Source organism: Nelumbo nucifera, chromosome 4 (genome assembly GCF_055504915.1).
Source record: "Nelumbo nucifera cultivar China Antique chromosome 4, China Antique-T2T, whole genome shotgun sequence".
Taxonomy (NCBI): Eukaryota; Viridiplantae; Streptophyta; class Magnoliopsida; order Proteales; family Nelumbonaceae; genus Nelumbo; species Nelumbo nucifera.
In genome coordinates, this window is record NC_142652.1 from 15,281,855 (window position 1) to 15,295,414 (window position 13,560).

The 13,560-nt window shown below is 41.7% G+C and overlaps 3 protein-coding genes across 3 annotated transcripts; 1 reads left to right on the forward strand and 2 right to left on the reverse strand.

Annotated features, from left to right (window-relative positions):
• The first annotated feature begins 4,152 nt into the window (after positions 1-4,152).
• LOC104586727 (Major facilitator superfamily protein) lies at positions 4,153-8,145 on the forward strand. The gene is made up of 5 exons (XM_010244041.2): positions 4,153-4,491; positions 4,600-4,705; positions 4,959-5,176; positions 6,207-6,647; positions 6,854-8,145. Exons 1-5 carry the CDS (start codon positions 4,489-4,491, stop codon positions 7,832-7,834), a joined length of 1,749 nt encoding a protein of 582 aa, XP_010242343.1. The 5' UTR covers positions 4,153-4,488; the 3' UTR covers positions 7,835-8,145.
• A 1,912-nt stretch (positions 8,146-10,057) lies between these two features.
• On the reverse strand, positions 10,058-10,961 carry LOC104586728 (transmembrane protein, putative (DUF1118)). The gene is made up of 2 exons (XM_010244042.3): positions 10,728-10,961; positions 10,058-10,620 (listed from the first exon to the last, which is right to left on the reverse strand). Exons 1-2 carry the CDS (start codon positions 10,866-10,868, stop codon positions 10,177-10,179), a joined length of 585 nt encoding a protein of 194 aa, XP_010242344.1. The 5' UTR covers positions 10,869-10,961; the 3' UTR covers positions 10,058-10,176.
• Positions 10,962-11,165: 204 nt separating this feature from the next.
• Positions 11,166-13,137, reverse strand: LOC104586787 (glyoxal oxidase-related protein). The gene has a single exon (XM_010244140.3). It carries the CDS (start codon positions 12,997-12,999, stop codon positions 11,278-11,280), a length of 1,722 nt encoding a protein of 573 aa, XP_010242442.1. The 5' UTR covers positions 13,000-13,137; the 3' UTR covers positions 11,166-11,277.
• Between the last annotated feature and the right edge of the window lie 423 nt (positions 13,138-13,560).

Here is a 13,560-nt window from a genome sequence, read left to right on the forward strand (position 1 = left end):
TCCATTGGCCATTGCCAAATATTTTTTCATGTTTTTACATGCTTTGTTGGAGTGGCCGAACTAAAACGCTTAGTATCCGTTTGATTTATGGTCGGAACTGGAATTAGAATTGGAATCAGAATGGAAATGAAAATTAAAATTAGCAGGAATGATATTTCATTCTTAAAGGGAAGCAGAGAATGGTTATTCTCTCAACTGAAAAAATGTCATTCTAACAGAAATAGGAATAGAATTCTGATTTCACAAATAATCCATTCTAATTTCGATTCCAAACCTCTATTTCATCAAATCAAACGAACAGTCACATACATACTAAAGGTGCTATCTGAAAAGCTCTTCCAGTACCATTCGATCTGCTAGTGGGAATGTGGTATAGTATTAATGCCATCAATGAATCACTAAGGAACTCTGAACTTACTTACTGACTCGACACTGAAACTCTAAAAGAAATCTCAATGAGTCGTTGTGAAAGTGTGCCTTAGTGAAACAAACGCAACCTTATCGTATCATAGACTTCTCTAGGGTTGTAAATTAACAAAATATTCGGGTGTAGCCGTAACTAAGGTTCAAAGTATTAATACCCCTCAAGAGGTGCATAAATAATGCAAGCCTTTTTTTTAGTTTTTCTTATTAAAAATAAGTCAGGAGGCATGTATTAGGCTTGTCTAGTGTCTACCCTTTGAAATAGGTGAAGGCCAAAAGGCATTCATTAGTATCCTGTACTTTAGGCCTAGTACAATTTTGGTCTTCAAACTTTTAAAATGTGATAATTTAATATTGGAATTTTCAAAACATAACTATCCAGTACCTGATGTTAATTAGTTGTTGACCAGTCATTAAGTAGCATTTGAAAAAGACATAAATATCCTTCAATTGTTATTTAATTTTCTTTATTAACCATCCAAACATTGACAAAAAATTAACGGTCTCAAATCCTTGCTCCTTTTATTCAAGAAAGTTTGAGTCATCAGAATGCCCACTCAAACGTGACCCCAACTTTCTTGAATGAAAAAGATAAAGATTTGGGACTGTTAATTTTTTTGTCAACGTTTAGATTGTTGATAAAGAAAATTAAATAACACTTGAAGGCCATTTGTGTCTTTTTCAAATATCACTTAACGGTGGGTGTGCAACTTGGGCAAGCCCAACTCGTAATTTTACACGGCCTGGGCTTGGATTTTCGGACCTTGGCTGGGCTCGGGCCCAAGAAATCAGGCTTTTTTTATTTTTCAGGCTGGGCTCGGGCCTAGCCCTTAGGTAACCCAAACCCAGCCCGAGCCCAGTCCAATTATATACATTTATATATATATATATATAAATGTTGCATACACATTTACATATATATACATACATATTTGTATATTTAACATTTGTATAGATATTTTCCCTACATATTTACATACATATATAAATATGTGTATATATATTCACATAAAATACATATATATATGTATAATTTTAGAGTGAGTTCATTCACCAACCCAAGCCCAGCCCGGGCCCGAGTCCAACCCAAGTGCATCAAATTATAGGGCGGGCTAGGCTCGGGTTGGGAAAATCAGGCTTGACCTCGAGCTTGGGCCTTAAGCCCAAATTTTAGGGTTGAGCCTGGGTTGACCATAAACCTGGCCCAACCCGCCCAACTTGCACCCTTACTTAACGATTGGTTAACAACTAGTTAACGATAGGTATTATATTGTCACGCTTTAATAGTTTGAATACTGAATTGTCACATTTTAAAGTTTAAAGACCAAAGTGGCATGGGCCCGAAGTACCGGATGCTAATGTGAAATTTTCCCAATATAATAGGGCAGATATGGAGCATATTTATCGTATCAAAATTTTGAACCTTACCGTAACGTATGGGATGTCCAGCATGCCACACTATTAAAATATAAATTTTTCGCTATTAAAATAAAATATTGTACCATATAGCACTTGTTGAACGTGATTCTTTTTTTCTTTTTAAATTGAAAAAAGAAATTACATTATAAAAACATACAACAATTCCCCAAAGTTGACTTATTGATTGAACTCTTTGTTAAAACCCTTATCCCCACTCCTCCAGGCCGAAGATTCTGATCGGGATCAAGATTTTTTGAATTGACTATGTTGGCTCACATTTTGCAATTCATTTAATAAATTGTTTCTCTTACATTTGGCCTACGGACACTGATATATAACAAAAGAAAACGCCATTTCCTTCAACAAAAGGGCCAGTGATAGAAATCAGAACCAGAACCAGTGGCCCAGGTGAATTCAATGGAGTTGAGATTGGCAAATGCCCGTCCAAAGCCCGACCTTATTCAGGTTAGACCCGGAAACACAATTGGCCCTAAAATGTAAGAAAAAAAAAAAAAAAAAAAAAAAGAAAAAGGTGGAGACCCGGACCCCAGTAAACCAAGCTTAGTTAGGTTCTTCCACGATTGACCTTGTTTGGCTAATTCCGGGTAGAATATATATAAGTGGCCGAAAACGGGCAAAGAGGGCCCTTTCTCCAATTTGAGTTGGGACATGCCTACCCAAACGGGTCTGGATCTCCTGCACTTTTTTCTTGCACTTTCATTCAAATCTGTGACAAGTGTCGATTTAAATGTCTGTAAGTATTATGTGATGGAACACTTACAACAACAAAAAGGATGTTAAAAATTAAAAGTGTAGGAATTCCAGACCCACCTTCAAAGCTGGTATTGCATGGGTTGGCAGATTGGATCATAAAAATTCAACCCCCCAAGTAAGATGTGTTTCAGCAAAAAGAAGAAGTTAGATATTTTGTTAGGTAAGTAGGAGATATTTGAACCCTTGACCATGTCTTCTAAATTCTAAAGCTCCGGTCTTACCCACCAGTGAAAAGCGTGAGTGGAGGTGGGTATATGCATTTAAGATCAGGAATAATAGATAAGTTTAAGAAATATATTAAAATAAATTTGAGAGACACGAAGATACAATGGAATAATTAAGATACACATAAATATAGTTAATTAAGAAAACTAGTTCGATCCAAACGTACTTTGGCTGTTCGTGTGAAGTAATGCGGTGCAATCAAAATATAGTCAATTGTAATTTACATTGATACGCAATATACACATGAAATCACTACCAAATAATATATCTATGATAATAATATATTGCAATTTTATTATCTGCACATGGGAGCTACAAGTCCAGAAATCAAATTAACTTAGATAAGCAAATATATATATATATATATATATATATATATATATATATATATATATATATATATATATTTCTTACACAATTTTACAAGTATTAATATTAAAAAAGGTATCTAGGGTTTTTTTTATAGAAAAAATAAAAGTGAATGATCTGACTAGAACATGCACTCTCATGCTTGCCCAAGCTTTTACCATCATACCAAGCAATGGTACCTAATTATTAAACTTTTATTATATTTTAATTAGATCCATAAAAATATCCATATCTTCTGTATCAGTTTGTGTTGATTCATGTCTTGGTCTGTATCAGCCTAAACTGATCATCAGTGGATCCAAAGCAAGCAAAGGAAAATGGTGGGATGGGCCTGACTCTGGGGAATTCAGTGGGATGTATCATACTCCTTGGTGCAATCTACATATCCCACGTCCTTACTGCTTATGGGATAAAGTACCATACTGGTGGAGTATAAAAGCCATGGTTTTCAAAATCGGATCAGATTGGATGGTCGGACTGGAAAAATTAGGAACCGGTCACCTGATTGGTTCCGTTTTCTTCAAAAATCAGATTTTCCCTTAAAACCGTTGATTTTGATCAGTAAATCGCTGAACCGAGTGATTAACCGTTCGAATGGTTTTGACCGTTTTTTATTTTTTTAATTTTTTATTTTTCTATCAGAATGAGTCAAACATTCGATTCAAACGGTTGGACCGTTTGACCCGATAACCGGACCCCTGACCGGTTAGAAGCTTAGTGAATCAAATTTTTTATCTCTGAAATATAATAACATAAAAGGAGATCATTTTTATCTTTGCCCATTTTATGCTACAAGCTATGCAACATGTTATAAATGGGGTGGTGGTGGAATCGACCCTAGCATTTAATACTGATATTGATGGTCAAACAAGACAACAGAGCCCAAATATTTCAACTAGGTGGGGAGGATTTGATTCTCCCTTCTCCCTTTCTTTTATCCTCTCTCTCTCTCTCTCTCTGATGTATACAGACTTCTCTGTAAACAAGCAACTGCAGGTAAAACTAAAGAAACCATTTTCTCAGTCTTCATCCTACCTCACCTCCTTGGTGATTAAAGAGTCACTTCTCTACCAACCAAGTCTTTAAAAAAAATGAAATTAGAAAAAAAAAAAAGAATTTTCCAATGGCTACGAAGGATTGAAGTAATCTCTAGATCTTTCCCCACGAATTGGACCCCCACCTCCTCCCACTCTTTAAATCTGGCACCATCCATCACTCTCTCTCCAAATGTTATTTGATTGCCGTTTCCGCCAGAGATCGAGGACAAGTTGAAAAGAAATGGTGGGTTCCTCTTCCCCATTGCTTTAATTTCTTCTCTTTATTCAATCGGTTTCAATTCCTTCATGATTTGTGCTCCAACTTAATTCTTTTGTGGGTTTTTTGTTACAGGAAGAAGGACGCCAGTTAGACGTATGGGAAGGCTACGTAGACTGGAGAAACAGACCAGCCTTGAGAGGCCGCCATGGCGGTGTGCTTGCGTCCTCCTTTGTACTAGGTACATATATAAATTAAATGATCAACCTCGTCGTCGATTTGCTTATAAATTTTCCACTTGGTTAACTAAGTGATTATATATGAAAATGAGAATGAGAACAGATCAGTATAGTTCTCTAGCTCCTGTTCTGCACCAAAAACCCATCTCTGTGCAGTTGCAGCTTTTTCTTTTCCCTTTCCTTTATCTGTGATAATCTAATCTAATCTAATCTAACATATATGTTGTGAATTGTGTCGTATAAAAACATTATCAGTTGTGGAGATACTGGAGAACCTGGCATACCTAGCCAATGCAAGCAACCTGGTGCTCTACCTCTCCAAGTTTATGCATTTCTCACCATCCAAATCGGCCAACACAGTGACCAATTTCATGGGGACAGCCTTTCTTCTCGCCCTTCTTGGTGGGTTCTTGTCAGATGCTTTCTTTACGACTTATCACATCTATCTGATAAGCGCAGTGATCGAGTTTCTGGTAAGGCTTCAAGACAAACGAACCATTTCTTTTTTCCTCCCTTTCTTTCCTTTCTTTTCTTTCTGTTGGTAGTAATATTTAGTTAGCGCCATATCATCTAGATTATTATTGGTCTCTGTCTTGGTCCAATCCGACCACTCAACTTATCTCCCCTCCATTTTTCTCAAGATTTGTCTGGAGACCTTCTAACCTGCAGAGGGTATTGTCACCTTATTGTCTCTTGTGTAAAGCGCATGCCACGTGTTAAGAAATGGTGCCTCCACGTGGAACTGATGATGAGGGCACTTCACGTGCCATACACAACAGTGACAACATTACCTTTGTCTCTAGCTAGCTAACCCCAAAGGCCAAAAGCAAGATGACCGGCGCCATACGTCGCGCGGGAGGCAACTACAAACTACAAAGACGACCCCTTAGTCCTTGTAGTTGTAGCTGTAGGGTCCTTGTCATGTATACTGTAAATCGGTCACCAATCAAGCATTCACTACTGGACACTGTTTCTTATCTGTCCATCCTCAACTGCCATTGGTCGTCCACAAGATTCTTGGCCTCGTCGTGTCCTCTTCGTTTGAGCTGGAAGACCGTAGTATATATGTGGCTAAACTCTAGATTGATACACTACCCTCCCTATTGTTTCCATTTGACAGAAATTAAAGGACCTTCCATTCCCACTCATCATCAAAATTCCAGAGACTTTTTGTAGCCAGGATAATATCTATATATCTTCTCCTTCTCCTTCTCACTTCTCAAATCAATCAATTTAATTGGCTAGCTGGAAGATATATCATACATCACACAAGAAAGGTCCCCCCCCCCCCAGTCCCCAATGGTGATGAAATTTGTCCTCTAATGAAATGATCCATCTCGACCATCTTCTTGTTCTCCCTCCATTTTGAATTTGAGTAATTCCTTTTCGGTTTTCACCAGGATTGTGCTCTCTTTGTAAAATAAAAAATATAATAATAAGAGGTGCCCATAGATGTTATTTTCCAACTGGCTAATCCTTTTTGAAATTTGAACATTGGAACAGGGACTAGTGTTCCTCACTGTGCAAGCTCACTTGCCATCACTCAAACCTCCGGCGTGTGACCCGGCCAAAACTGACGTCCCATGCCTACAAGTCCATGGCGGCAAAGCAGCCATGTTGTTCGGAGGTCTCTATCTGGTGGCGCTGGGTGTGGGCGGAATCAAGGGGTCACTGCCAACACATGGAGCCGAGCAATTTGATGAGAGCACCCCTCAGGGGAGAAAGCAGAGATCCACCTTTTTCAATTATTTCGTCTTCTGTCTCTCCTTTGGTGCTCTAATTGCGGTGACTTTGGTGGTCTGGATCGAAGATAACAAGGGCTGGGAATGGGGTTTTGGTATTTCTACTGCTACCATACTTTTGTCCATCCCCATTTTTCTCCTTGGCTCAGCTACTTACAGGAACAAGATACCCACTGGAAGCCCACTTACAACCATATTCAAGGTATGAAAGTTAAAACCGAAGGCCTGGATCATCAAGGACTACATTAATTGAATCGGTCCAATTAGTATAGTTCTATCCCAGTCCATTTCCTTCTTCATCCGATAGATCTGCTTTTGTCTTACACGTAAAATCTCCTCCTCCAACCAAAATTGCTCCCACATGTTCCTCTCTCGCGAAAGTAATATGTAAGTTTTTTCATCAAACAGGTTCTGGTTGCCGCAATTTGCAACAATGTCTTCGTTAGTTCAAGTCCAAGTAATGCTGTTGCAAGCATGACAACAAGCCCATCCTACCAGACCCAAAGTAGCGAGGAAGAAGAAGACAAGTCCAAAGAAAAGGTTCCGACGACTGATCAAACACTAACCAAAGGCCTCAGTTTCCTTAATCGAGCTGTTACGAACAAGCCTGCCAATGCAGCGCTAGAATGCACCACAGCGCAGGTAGAAGAGGTCAAGATAGTGTTTAAGATCCTCCCCATCTTTGGTTGCACCATCATGCTCAACTGTTGCCTTGCCCAGCTCTCGACCTTCTCTGTTCAACAAGCAGCAACGATGAACACCAAATTCGGCTCCCTGAAGGTCCCCCCAGCCTCCCTCCCTGTCTTTCCCGTCGTATTCATCATGATCCTCGCACCAGTCTACAACCATCTCATCATCCCATTTGCCAGGAAAGTGACTAAAACAGAGATGGGGATATCACATCTGCAGAGGATAGGTATAGGGCTGGTCCTATCCATCATTGCCATGGCAGTAGCAGCTCTGGTAGAGATCAAGCGGAAGAGGGTTGCTTCCCACTCTGGACTGCTCGACTCCGAACAACCTCTACCCATCACCTTCTTCTGGGTGGCATTGCAGTACTTGTTCCTCGGATCAGCTGACCTTTTCACGTTGGCTGGTCTGTTGGAATTCTTCTTTACGGAGGCACCATCGAGCATGAGATCTTTGGCCACAGCTCTCTCATGGGCCTCGTTAGCAATGGGATACTACCTCAGTTCTGTGCTTGTATCAATTGTGAACAGCGTCACAGGGACCCCCACCCACAGACCATGGCTCTCCGGTAGCAATTTAAATTATTACCATCTCGAACGGTTCTACTGGCTGATGTGTGTACTAAGTGGACTGAATTTCTTCCACTACCTCTTCTGGGCCAGCCGATACAAATACAGAAGGATCATACCCAATCACTGACTACTGAAAAGAGCTTGGGAGCTAATTTGAATGAAAGTTCAACGACACCATCAGCTATTCAGCTTTAGATATACCTCATGATTCACTGGTCTACTTTTCATGCCACTAAGAGAGAAAGAAATAGCCTTTGTTTTTTTTTTTTGCTTCATGGGGCTACACAACAGGGGGTAGCCCATCCCCTTTCCCTTAACGCCCCCAACCCAATCCCTGGTGGCAGCGGGATTTGATCCCAGGGACGAGTCATGGGTTTGGGTGTTCTGCCCGTGTTTTGTTCCAATTAATTCTTCTTAAAAAAATTTCTTGGTTGTGAATGTCTCTGCCTTTCCTTCTCAACACATCTTTAGATGATTATCTATCACCTACAAACACAGAGAACTTGAAAGCTGTTTAGGGTTCTGAGTAGGGATGATCATGGGCCACGCTGGGCCCTGGTTTGTACAAATAATATATGTAATATATTCATATATTGTGGGTTGGGCTGGTCCGAGATTTTGGGCCATGATGGAAATGTTCACTCCTAGTTATGAGATACTCCATAATCAGAGAAAGAGCCAAAAAGTGGTTAATTACCTTATGAAGGAATCCAGTGCCAATCAGATACTCAAAAGAAAACAAAAAGAATATATGAATACCTCCCACTAAAAACCGGCATTAATCTATTGTCTGCTTTTTCAACCATAGATGAGATTGTGAGAACATCATCCATTGATGTTGCTGGACGGGTCAACAATTCACCCAACCAGATGATTTTGGCCAACTGATCAGAAATTGGGATTATATGACTCAACTTTAGCTGACAAATTGCACTGCACTCTGTGGAGAAACTTTGTAATTTACCATGAAAACCACAATGAGTTCCAGGGCCCTAGAATGCACAATTTTGCTGCACTTAACAAAGGAGGATAAGAATCCACCCCAATTACCCAATAAATGCAGTTCATATATTCAGGTATTCCACTCAAAAAAACAGCCAATTCGAATTGCCCTAGCCTTTATAAAATGGATAGCACAGGTAGTATTAAGAATTCATCATTAACACTGTCAAGTTTATTATATAACAAATATAGAAAAGGCAGTTCCAGAATCCAGATCAGCAAATTACGAGATCAAATCAGCCCACAACGTCCCACAGCTTATCCCCGCCTGATGATAATACTAGAAATGATGATGTCATCATCTGGAGATATTTCCAATACACAGCGTGTACCGTAAGACGTTGTGGGGTGCAGTCTTGTGAGGGGCTGATTTGAACTCGCAAATTGCAATTTATCTCGGATTATTCTATTGAAGCCACGATCTATAATAAACCCCCCCCCCAACACATCACACATAGACCTATTCATGGGCCGGGTGGCCCGACCCCCGGACGGGATTGAACATGCTTATAGGCCCACAGGCTTAAATTCGGGCCAAAAAGCCCGACCTGCAATAAATTCGAGCCCGGCTCGGGTTTTGTCAAAATAGCCCGGCCCGGGCCCGGTCCGGCCCGACCTAATATTAAACTTAAAATTGGTTATGTGATTATATCTATTTGAATAATTTTTTTTTATTTAAGAATGTAAAATTGTGTTTTAAAATATAAAAGAAAGGGAAAAATACCATCTTATAGGCCAATTGTTCATTTAAATAGAAAAAAAAAATACTATCTGAATTTTTAATTCTAATTTGAAGAGGGAAAATTATTTTTTTTTTTAATTAGGTCGCTTCGGGCTCGGGCTTGGGTTTCGGGCTTTTTACCAGGGCCGAGCTCTGACCCAAATTATAGGCCCATTGATCAGGCTCGGGCCAAGTATATTTTCTTTAGTGACAAATGAAAGTCCGCCCTGGCCCGACCCATGAACAGGTCTAACCACACACTCGCCCACCACCATCAACTTATTCTCTAATAAGCTATTACTGTGTCATTGGGCCTATCCAATGTTGATGGGAGCTAACACAAAAATGGGGCTCTGCATATCTACCCTATTACTAATATCTGGATCCATAGATTTACCACCCACTGGCAATCAGGTGATGCTTTATAGTTTATACTCTATTCTATTGTTTGCCTGAATTTGCTTTATCAAAGAGGTACAGGGAATCCCACAACACAAGATCACATATACAGCATGTTGAGGCACTTACTCTGTTCTATCACTCTGCACTTATTCGAAGCGGATTTTGAATTCAAATCCGACAAACCGAAAAAAAAATCACTTTAAGTAGATGAATGGATACCACCTATAATACAATTTTCTTTTTCAGTTTATATCTCACACTTGAATTACCATATCCAACTGTTATATAATTACATATAACAAATTACGCATTTCCTACATTAACTATCAAAGCAGTCCACCTAATCAATCCGCCTCTTGCAATCCACCTAACACGACTGACCCGACAAACAACCCGGCCGCACCCACACCAAGCGCGCCCGCAACCGCGGCCTGCACCGCCACCAGAGCCGCCGAATCGTCGGGTATCCAAACGATAGCAGCTATCGCCGCAACGAAGAGAGGCAGCGCCACCGATGCTAGCGTGGCTGGGGAGAAGCTCGCTGCTTTCTCAAGCAAGCTCAGCAGCCCCAACTCTTCTGCCTTGGAGAATACCCCCAATTTCTCTAAGGACGACAGCGTAAACCCTAATTCCTCGGCCTTGGACAACAATCCAGCCTTCTCAACGTTGCTCAGCACCTTTTTCTTCTCCAGCAACTTGAATACGTCCACATTCACCTCTTCGCTTCCTTCAGCAAATATCCCAGCCCCGTACCATTGCTTTTCCCAGTTCTCATCGTACCTATTCACCTGAAATTTTGTAAACCAGATCGCAACCCAAAAAAGATGAATCGAAGGAGTAGATTATGAATTCGCATCGGCTCCAATACGAAGAGATCTAAACTTATTTATTATACCTTTTTCCTCGGCGCCATGGCAACGACTTTTAGGGTTCTTCTGGCCGAAGAAAGACGAGAAATCCTAGGTCTCAAAGACGGCAGACTATTCTCGAATTTCTGCAAATAAGCAGCCGGAGCAGCTGCTGTTAATCCCGCCATTGAAGGAGAAAAAACGAAGCACTGCAGCAGCAGAGATTTTCTATTTTTCTCCGCTCAATCTGCTGCTCGGATTTCGTGGAGTTAGAGGCAGTGATTTTGATATGCCACGTGGAAATTTCGTGGTTTGAAACTCTTGTGATCTGGATGGCAAATAACAGCCAATCAAAATCCTTAGAGGCCTATCCTTGTCTGAATAGTGAATACTATACTTCGACTTTGTTGGGACTATGGGTCCCATGATTCCATCCAATCATCATCGTTAAACGCAAAAAATGCAAAGTAACGCGCACATACAGTCATACGCACGAGCACACCCCAACATAAATCGAAATCAATCAAATATTTGACCTGATCATCTGGTTCTGGTAATATATATAAGGATACACCGTATTAAATCGTACAGCACATCTCATCCTATCTTTACCCAAAACCCATGACTCGGAATGCCAGCATAGACGACAAACAGCATATAATATCCAGGTGGAGCAACAGACGATGTCGTGGGCCCATCCAGGTCAGCTTGATAGGCGGACGTGAATACCTGCAAGAGGCTAATCACATTCAACACCACCAATCTCTGGTTCATCCCGAACGCGTGTGTGGTAAACGATGGTGCTATCAGTGTAACCGAAACCGAGATGTCTTGTTCAATCCGGTATGCAACAGACAGAGCGAAAGTCACCGAGAATTTCTGCCCGTACGATATGGAGCTGGAGGTTCCGTTGGGACCCACCGACACGATCAAAGGGCGGAGCAAGGCGTACTGCGCGGCTAGATAGTGCGGCAAGAACGCCTCCAAACTTAGCTCAGTTGGGTACCTGACGTCGTCGGTGAAGTTGTAGAGCCTGTGAGGATTGCTGCCCCCCACTAAAATGCGCCCATCTGGAAGCAACACTGCAGCCGAGTGGTACAGCCTTGGAATGGGTGAACCATTCAGAACTTTAAACCTCCGGCTCGGATCCTGCTCGTACGTCAGGTAAAGCACCGGGTTGAGAACCGGGTTTATCGCATTCTCCCAACCCGCCGTTCCGTTGGCTGCGCCATTGATGATCAAGACCTCGCCGGTGGGAAGGAGTAGCATATCCGACATGACTCGACCCATGGGCATCTCTTCCATAACCCATTTGGGTTTAGGGTCCGTAACCTTGAGACGACCACAGCTATTCGACGCCCCGACGTAGATGCCAACCTCAGCTTGATCGAATGCGCCGGGTGGTGCACCGCCGCAGACCATTACTTCGGCCTCCGGTGACTGGGTTGCATTTCCACCGGCTAGATTAATGGGAAGAAGCACCGATGAGCCACTGCTGGGATAGTTCCGCTTGTGACCGCCTGGGATCGCCGGAAACTCTCGAAGAACCCGGTTTCTAGTGTGGCTGAACAAGATTGAGCGCGTATTGGCAAAGATAAAGAGGTTACCATCGGGCAAGAGATGCAAGAACGGATAAAGATTGTTCTCTTCGTAGGGATCTCTCGTTTCTTCCAAGAAAGACAGATAGTAATTCGACGGAGCGGACTCGTTTACGAGATTTGTTGGATAAAACTCGTAGTTGAACACCTTCCGGCCGCCAACGATTATGATACGTCCGTCGGGGAGGATCTGGTTCGAGGCGTACCAGCGCCTGGAGGAGAGGTACTCCGGAAGCTCCGTCCAGTCGCACAGATCATCAATGCATGGTGAGAATGTGCGGATGACACGATCACCGTCGTTGTAGCCACCGGTCTGCACGAGGGTACCATTGGGGAGGACGGAGCCGGAGGAGCACCAAGTGTCTGTCTGCACCATGAGAGGTCGGAAAGTGTTGGTGGGGATATCGTAGATTAAAGAGTGAGCAGTGCAGTCGATGTTTAGAGCGACGTCATTGGGGTCGAAGCGGCAGCGTCCAAACGAAAGAGAAAGGTTGGAAGGTCCAAAGTCGGTCCGGTCGAACATGAGGACCTTATCGTTATGGAGGAGCTGCATGTGCATGGCCGAGAGGCCGATGCTTGTATGTAGAAGAACCCATTTGCCTCCTGAGATCAACGGAACAGGCGGAGGAGGAATGTTGTTTTCCGACGGAGAGATGGCGAAGACCAAAAGAAGATCAGAGAAGAAGAAAAAGAACAGAAAGAAGTAGGTCTTGATCGCCATTGACCAATGTTTCTTTATCTTTCTTTATATCACTCTCCGCTGCTGTTGTACCTTGTGCGGCGTGTCCTCCCGGTCCAGTTAAATTCTTGTTTGGTTGATTGTTTAATCTTGTTTAAGTGGAGAACTGAAGACAGAGTTTTCTGTAATTACATAAGAGTGAGGAGAACCCATTCGCATGTAGAGAGAGCTGCAACTGCAATGCAACGCAATCCAATATAGTCCACCTCATGAATCTATACCGACCCATTTAAATTGACCCAATGACTAATGAGTGACCAGATCAGTTCATTCAAAATTTCCAATAAAAATACCTGAACTGAAACCACCCAACCCAACGCATATGGGCTTTGGTGAAGAAGTAAAATAGACACTATTCATTCAAAATCTAATTCTCAATCTTTCTCATTAGTACCAAGATGAAATTCATGAGAAAATATTATTATGAATTGAACACTTTTTCTATTAAAAAAATGAATTCTTTTTCAAACCCACAAGTGCCCTATGTTGCTAATTTTCATTCTTCAAAAAAAAAATCTATGCCCGCTATCATAAACAGCGAAC